The sequence below is a fragment of the Microchirus variegatus genome (genome assembly GCF_963457635.1).
Source record: "Microchirus variegatus genome assembly, chromosome: 13".
Lineage (NCBI taxonomy): Eukaryota > Metazoa > Chordata > Actinopteri > Pleuronectiformes > Soleidae > Microchirus > Microchirus variegatus.
Genome location: NC_139814.1, coordinates 13,487,513 through 13,496,124, shown reverse-complemented (window position 1 = coordinate 13,496,124; position 8,612 = coordinate 13,487,513). Strand labels below are relative to the sequence as shown.

Here is an 8,612-nt window from a genome sequence, read left to right as displayed (position 1 = left end):
CTGGCAACTGGGTACCAAACAGTTCTGTGTCACATGAGAGGCCTGGCTGGAGTCAGAGTGGCACAGGATACTATTCTTAGTTGCAGGAATGTACACAGCAGCCTCATGGCCAGCGACGCAGTGCCTAACTGGAGAGCCTTGTTGTTGCTGCGGGGTCATGCTCCTTGTCGTTGCCTGACAACAGAACCCAATTTCTCTCCGGAATACGATTTGGTTTCTTTTGTTGCTGGAAGCGATATTGTTTTGGAAGAGGCTGTCAAGAGATTCTGGATATTGTTTACACTCTGAAGGCATGAGGTAAGGATTCATCCAGTCATAGATGATGCTGATGGGCTGAGAGTCATTTGACGTTAACATCGATATTATATTTTTTTGTCTACATTTTGTAGAAAAAAATGTGTGAAGTCTTGCTTTTTTTCAAGAGAAACCTGGCCAAAGAGACAGCATTTCAATGTAAAAATTATAATCATGATACAAACAAAGACAACTATTACACATTGTAAAATAATTAAAACACAATATCCAGTCATTATAAAAAGAATAAAAGAAGGCATAGAATTTAGAACAACTACAATAAAGTCTAAGAACATCAACATTGATATAAAATAGGTAATAAATGTAGAGACATAGATTGTCGTCTCATATCCACATCAGACGATGTGTCAACATCATCATTTAATTGTGACACTTCCGAAAAATTAGCCGACAGTGTTTAAGGATGCCATTGTTGTTTTAATACTGTATTTTAAGGGATTCCAAATAAATCAGTAATTTTTTTTAAACCTGTGGTTCTAGGGTTAGAAAAGCCCTGAAAGCTCTGAGAGAAAAGAGTGTGGACGAATGTCACTCACACGGTTTGGCAAATCACTGTGTACAATAATGATTAGAGGTCCAAATATACCAGACACGCTGGGTTCATAAGTGAGAGTAAATCAGTAGCTGTCCTGGGAGTGATTAGAAGCCCATTGGGATTCCATCTCTTTAAACGCTTTTAGACAGACTGTAACTCGGAGAAGAGAACTAAATAATAGAACCAGATAAAAGAAGAGACTTTCAGGACGACTGAGAGACAAAGAGATGGTGTCTTTATAACAGACGAGTGTTCTAATGCCGCGGTGATGCACAAAGATAATTTAAGAGTTTGCAAAAAAAAAAGAAACGTGTGAGTCAGCCGCCCTGCATGTGATGGAAGAGTTTACACGTAAGCAAATAAATGATGACAGGGATCCACATAGTTATTCTGAGGGCAGAGCCAAATGTGCCAGATATAAGTGTTTGGTAACACTTACTAACATATATAAGTCACATACTAGCCCTTTATTAGTAATCATTAAGCACGTATAAACACCTTATTCTACCTATATTACAACATGAATTAAGATTTTTCCTACATAAGGTGTTAATATCTGCTTAATATTTACTAATAAAGGGCTAGTACACTACTTATACGCATGTTAGTAAGCACCTAGTTAAAGGTGCCATATGTAAGAATGTGGCCAAAAACGGTTACTACATTCAAATAAAAAAAAACTTTTTCTGACGTTACTAGCAACCCGTGGTTGCTCGGCAGCTGAGACATAAACATGATTTGCAGTCAGCAAAAAAAAAATGTTTTAATGCAAATATTTTGTCTGTACTGTTTTTGTTGGTGAGTTCAGTTTGTTATATGAACATTATTCCTGAGTCTCTGTGACATATTAGGAGGATTTTATGGCCAGTTGCTTCAGATTTATTACATAATGCACCTTTGATGGTGAATACAGTGTTACCAAGTGTTTCATTGCACTCTTCCTCGATTCTCCTCACCTTCTCTGGTTTTCTTCTTTGCACAGAATGGCCTCCAGATCGTGTGGGGTTTTCTCTTTCAAAGACTCCGAACTTCCCTGCCACCTGCTGACCCAGCTCAACGTCCTGCGGCAGGAGCGTATCCTGACGGACGTCCTGCTCTGCGCGGAGCACCGGGAGTTCCCCTGCCACAGGAGCGTCCTGGTGTCCAGCAGCCCGTACTTCCGGGCCATGTTCTGCAGCAACTTCCTGGAGAGCAGTCAGGCCCGTGTGAACCTGAAGGGAATCTCTTCCACTGTCATCAGCAGCATTGTGGACTACGTCTACACAGGCTGCGTCACTATCACCATGGAGATCGTGCTCCCGCTCATGCAGGCCGCTTCCATGCTTCACTATGGAGGCCTCTTTGAGGCCTGCTCGTTGTTTCTCCAGGACCAGTTGAGTCCAGAAAATTGTCTGAGCATGATCCGGCTCTCTGAGATCCTGCACTGTGAGAGTTTGAGGGAGAGAGCAAAGGAGATGGCTGTGAGGTGTTTCTCTGACGTTGCCGCCTCAGAGGACTTCTGCGAGTTGTCTCTCCCTGAGCTCATGTGTTACCTAGAAGACGACCGCCTGTGTGCCGAGGAGGAGCAAGTGTTTGAGACTCTCCTGGCCTGGATCCACCACGATCCGTTCTCGCGACGTGGAGCGATCCACGATCTCTTCAAGAAAGTGCGTCTCCGCTACATCCATCCGACTTACCTCTTCCAGTTTATTGCGAATGACCCTCTGGTGCAGTCGTCCACGCTCTGCACCGAGATCATCGACTCGGTGCGTCGCCTCATGCTCACAGTCAGCAACAAGTGCGGTCGTGAGCTCAAGCCTCTTTGGACCACACCGCGCCGGTACACCTGCAGGGAAACACTGGTGGTGGTGGGAGGACGCAAAAACAATGAGCAAACATCAAGAGAAGCACTGCTTTATGATGAACGCACTCAGCGTTGGCAGTGGTTGGCCAAACTCCCTCTGCGGCTCTACAAAGCTGCGTATGTGTGCATACACAGCATCCTCTATGTGCTCGGCGGCCTCAGCCTGTGCATGACATCGGGCGACAGCTCAGTCAGCGCCACAGTTTACACACTCTCCCTCAAAACCAACCAGTGGAGAACCGCTGAGCCCATGTCGGAGCCACGATACGCCCACCAGAGTGTGTCCTACCTGCACTTTATATTTGTGTTGGGAGGCATCGGGGTGGACAAGCAAATCTCTCGGTCCGTAGAAAGGTATAACAGTATGTTTAATCAATGGGAGGACATGGCACCGATGCCCACGGCGGTGCTGCATCCGGCTGTTGCAGCAAGTGATCAGAGGATCTACGTTTTTGGAGGCGAGGACGCCATGCAGAATCCAGTCAGACTGATACAGGTACATGCTAAGACTCATCTTTTTTTTTTGAGTCCGTGGATGTTAGTGTGTGTGTGGAGAGAGAGTGTTCTTGAAGTTCTCTGATGGTGTAGAAAAGAGGCTGACAGTTGGTGTTTGTCACCTGTCAACAGGTGTATCACATCTCCCGCAATTTGTGGTCGAGGCTAGAGACGAGGACAGTGAAAAATGTTTGCGCTCCTGCTGCGGTCATAGAGGATAAGATCTACATCATAGGAGGTGAGTTCAGATGTTCACCCGACAAAAAAAATTTTGAAGTTGTCCTGATTGTTTATAGAATTTTGCAATATGTAAATGGTGCATTTGTTGGGGACTATTTACTTCTGTGGATTTACACACAGGAAGATCCGGGTTCGAGCCAAGGTTGGGACAAGGGCCTTTCTGCATGGAGTTTGCATGTTCTCCCCGTGTGTGCATGGGTTTTCTCTGGGTTCTCTGGCTGCCTCCCACAGTCCAAAAACATGCAGATTTGGGGATTAGGTGAATTGATCACTCTAAATGTGGCCCTGCGATGGACCGGCGAGCTGTCCAGGGTGTACCCTGCTGATCGCTGAGATAGGCACAGCATCCCCCCGCGACCCTCCGGTGGAGGATAAAGTGGTAAATGATGGATGGGTGCCCCAGCAGAGTCAAAATCAATTGTGATGATGACGCCCACTGCAATGTTGCTTTGTTCTTATGTCGTAACATATCCATGCATAACCAAGACCTACATACATTGTTACATTTCCAGGGTACACCCGGCGAATGATAGCCTACGACACCAAAGCCAACAAATTTGTTAAGTGTGAGAATCTGAAGGTGCGCAGGATGCATCACAGCGCCACCGTGATCGACAACAAGCTCTACGTCACCGGCGGACGCATCCTCAACAGCCACGACGTCATCGAGGACTCGGACTGCTTTGAGTGTTACGACCCAAAGACCGACATTTGGACCTCGAAGGGCTCTTTGCCATACAAGCTGTTCGACCACGGCTCCCTGCCGCTCGTCTGCGTTTCCAACAGACCCAACCCGCCATGACCCAACATCCTTCGCCGTGGTTAATCAGCCTCCGACTGTACAAGTGAGGGGGAAACCGTTGAAAAGTGAGTGCATTCCATCACGCGGCTCAGTCTCGGCAGTGTGTTATGCCAAGTTGAATTCCACGTCAGTCAGAGGATAAGCTCAGCTGATGTGCAGAGATGCAACGTCTTCGGTGGAAATGAACCCCGGAGATGACGAGAGGGAGTTGCAGCCGTTTGGACACAAACAAAATCCTCCTTCTGCAGTTGGCTGCACTTTACACTATTTGAGTTTTGATTCCCTAGACATGTGTGCACACCAGTTTTATGAAGATTGTTGCTTCATCTGCGTGTTAAGACTGTGCTAAGATAAGATGGCCGATGCAGTTGCACTTTGTAGAAAACACATTCCTTGATTCTAACACAGCATTTAATGATGAGCTGTGACAGAAAACGGTCATGCTCCAATGACAAAGTACATCAGTGTATCACAGTTTACCGAAATGACAATTTGGCTTAGCCAACAACCCCCAACAAAGCAAGGAAAGCTCTACATCACTGGCCTCTTCATCATGTGGATTAAAAGAAAATGGCTTCACGGGCAGCGACGTTGATTTGAGGACTTGTGACAATGCTGCAGTTAGCGTTTTTTTGGGGGATAATTTTCATTCATTTAATGACCTGAAATCATTCTTACACATGAGGAAACAGCCAAGACAACATGAGAAGATACCAGATAGAACATCACGATTGTACTTTACATTATTGAACAAGTATGAGGTGATTAAAAACAAAGAAAATCCTGTATTGCTTTTAATCTGTTTACATAAAAGAAAAACCAGTTCAGTTGGTGTGTTTTGGTTTGTGGTCCCGAGTTGAACTATGAATTTATTTGTCTGCAGATGCATGCAACACAGGGAAAGGCAGTTAACACGGACATGGAAACATGTTCACCGGCTATCGGGTGACACACATTTGTTCTCCATTCATCATTAAGCAGCAGAGCAGCAGAGCAGCATCCCACAGAAATACTGCATTATATTTAACTCCGGTGTCATATCATAGGAATTATGATTGAGCGTCAAAACAGTTTATCGAAGATGAAAGTGACACAGGGGGTTCTGTTACAGGAAGACTGACGTGCGTCGACCTCTTGACCCTTTAGTCCACATTCTCTTCATACAAAGTGTAAGCAATCCATGTGGGAGCTCCACATGTTGGCTTAATATGTCGTTAAACACCCGACACATACGCTGTGACCGTGAGAGGGTGGATTTGTTTGCAGCCCTGCAGTGAAGCCGACATTAGGAACAGAAACCCAGGATCCGATTTCACTCTTCTCGTTTTAATCCCAGCTCATTAGTGGGAAAACATTGAAACAGCACCCAAAAGGGAATTTCATTACCAAGCTGATTATCAGCTGAGTCACATATCATGTGTTCCTGTCGGTTACACAGGTCAGCATTCAAGAACATTCTGTTCAAACTTTAACTGAGCTGCTGCTGAATACACAGTCTATTCAGACTTCTTTTTTTTTTTCTTTTTTTATTGGCCGTGTTTGCCATCAGTCTGTACATAGAAACCAGTGTGTGAGGGTCACTCTTTAGGGAGGCTGCAGCGTAGCAGGTTATTTTCAGTGTCTGTTACTAACCTATCAAGAGGCAGTATTGGCAGCCAAAGCTATGCAATAACGTACACACACACACAGACACATTCTTGTACTTGCTGTATACTGAGGACCGGGTATAAGTGCTGACAAAGTGAGGACCAGCATTTCCACTTTATAAATCAACGCAATTACAAATATTCGCTTCATGAATGACATCTATAAAGAACTAATGGGTGCAGTACCCTAAAATGTCTACAGGTGGCACCCCAGAGCAAAAAGTGTGTTAAACACCAGGGCTGGAAAACAGGTTTGTGTACCTAATTGAGGACCTCTGTTAAAAACAGAGTATAGCATGTTTACAATCTAAGGAAGTGATTTCAATGAAGACAAAGTGAGGACCGGCCAAAATGACCTCACTTTGTTGTTTAAAAACCCTCACTGGTCCTCAGTATGCTGCAAGTACAAGAACACACACACACACACACCAAATTAACATGCAGGCATCAGCAGAACATATAACATTTTCCAGTATTTATAATTTTTAATACATAATGTTTCACTGGAAAATCATTACTGCCCTGTGTAAATCAACCCTCCCCAAGTCCCACATAGATAGTTCAGTACATGCAGAAACTGTATAATCCCAAAATTAGTATAAAGTATAAGCTTTAGTGCCACAAACTGGAAAAATAATGTTTATTTCACTTTACTGTAAAATTATTGTAGTGTCTTTCTTCCTGACACGTGTACAAATGGTTCTCCATAGTTCCAAAATTAAAGTATTTATTCCTTCTATTCGGTAAACTTAAATAATAACATTTAAATCAAACCAAACAATTATTCGGTCAAAATATAATATAATAAACCACTGTATGCTTCATCTCGTGATTGAGCAATAACCCCCGTTCCCATTAACCTGAACCTAAATCCCCTTTACCGAATGGAGCACGTCAATGTCTCCAAAAACAAAACTGGCTCTTACCGTCATAATTCATACAATAATTACTCGTATTATTAACTATTAAAATGCATCAATGCTTTTCAGGTGCTTTAAAATAGCTGCAACACACATGCTCTACCACAAGATGTCCCTACAACAGAAGGATGATGGACAACATTATAGAGACTTCCCTTTACTTCTCCTCTCCTGTGGTCGAATAACTGAAATCAATCATAAGAATCTTCATGGTTTTATTATTATTTCTTAGATAAAAACAGATAGATCACAGTACAGCAACAGCATGCACACATTCCGTACACATTTTCAAAATTGGTACAAATTAACTATTTCATTGGAACATGGCATCATTTGACAGGCTGGTTTAGACTTTTAGATGTTCACGTTGGAATAACTGTCACAGAACACTATAAACACGAAGATGTTTACGCGTTATGCATTACGTGTCCTATACATGCACGCTCGACTATGTCCATGAAGTCTATTCAATGACAGTTATACACTTAAAGAGTCCATACGATCAAGTCAGCGTTTGTTTTAGCCACGCGTCGCTCCTCAGAAACAAAACAAATCAACTGCTAACATTCACACACATCTTCATTCATGAGAAACCCTGGTAAAAACGGCACTACTGACCCCCCCAGAGAGGTAACAAAACAAAGATTTTAACAATTATATTATTAATTAAGACAAACAAAACAGAACATAAACAATAAATTGGTCCAATGAAAGTGCTATTTGCGATTTAGAGGAGTAGCTTAACACTGAGTTTATAAACTATACAACAGAAATAAAATCATTCTACTACGTTGAAACAAATAACATTATTAATAACAATAATAATTATAATAATAATAATAATAAAAAAGATCAGAGAAAGACGTTCGAAAAATAAACCCAAGAGTCAGATATTTTAAAATATTGTAAAATTATATTTCTGCTTAGTTAAGTTTTGCTTTTTTATATTAAATTTAAATTTCGGACAGTTAAGATCTACAGCATGTACACATTCACAACCCACATTTCTGTGCTTCTACTGCGCAGCTCGGAACTTGGAAGGGCAAATAAAACAAACCTTGAATAACCCCAACATGTCCTCCATCGGGTTTATAACACATATGTACAATAGGTCCATCGTTACTAAAAAAAACAAACAGTTTTAACATTTTGGCACCAGGCACAGAACTGAATATACATTTGAACTAAAAGCTAAAAGTCCCACCCAGAAAATATTTACTATTCTGACCCTGCAACATGTTACGTGATAAAAATGATTCTGCTTTTCATATAACAAAGTGGATGGTATATTATTTGGCATAACTGTTGCTGGAAGAATAAAAGGAGGGAGCAGAAAAGTGGCTGAGATTGACCTCAGCAGACCTGACGAGAGCATCTACAGTGCATTTCTGTCAAAAAAAAAAGACAATCGGGTGTTCTTCCTGAGTGTGCAAAGTAAACAGGAACTGGAAAACTCATTGATCACTAAGATTAGGGATTAGGGCCTTGATATTATTTACACAATTTCACAGAAAGTTTTATCTGTCTGTTATTTGTCATTTGATCCTGCTCTCGTGTCCTTTATGCATTCTCTTACCTGATTCAACATCAGCAGCTCGTCAGGTTCACTTGTATCCACTGTGGCCTGAAATATCACTGATAGAAACATGGCTCTGCTTTGTCTGGCAGCTACCGCATGAACAATCATAGCGTGCCAACTTTTCCTGAGACTGTAAAGGTGTAAGAACCATCGTCTACCTTTGGGGGTGGGACAGACTGGCTTTGTTTTTTTGAAAATGACTATATACAAAAAAAAAAAAAAAAAAGAATTGTGGTA

At 42.2% G+C, this 8,612-nt stretch overlaps 2 protein-coding genes across 7 annotated transcripts in view; both read left to right on the top strand.

Annotated features, from left to right (window-relative positions):
• tinagl1 (tubulointerstitial nephritis antigen-like 1) overlaps window positions 1-8,612 on the top strand; it is a 516,891-nt gene that overhangs the window by 506,446 nt on the left and 1,833 nt on the right. The window lies entirely within an intron of this gene.
• Window positions 32-5,045, top strand: klhl38a (kelch-like family member 38a). Of its 6 annotated transcripts, XR_014592987.1 has the most exons (5): window positions 32-297; window positions 1,833-3,189; window positions 3,321-3,426; window positions 3,549-3,807; window positions 3,941-4,081. XR_014592987.1 is itself a non-coding variant. In XM_083899386.1 (4 exons), exons 1-4 carry the CDS (start codon window positions 293-295, stop codon window positions 3,759-3,761), a joined length of 1,677 nt encoding a protein of 558 aa, XP_083755512.1. In that variant the 5' UTR covers window positions 32-292; the 3' UTR covers window positions 3,762-4,084. The 6 variants fall into 6 exon arrangements, 5 of the variants coding, with proteins under 5 accessions (XP_083755512.1, XP_083755513.1, XP_083755510.1 ...); XM_083899386.1 differs by having other exon boundaries at window positions 3,553-4,084; XM_083899387.1 differs by having other exon boundaries at window positions 3,549-4,084.

What these genes read in the sequence shown, in the direction of transcription:
- klhl38a (XM_083899383.1), top strand. An exon ending in ATCCAGTCAGACTGATACAG is followed by an intron (nt 3,190 to 3,320) that starts GTACATGCTAAG and finishes ACCTGTCAACAG; the next exon opens with GTGTATCACATCTCCCGCAA.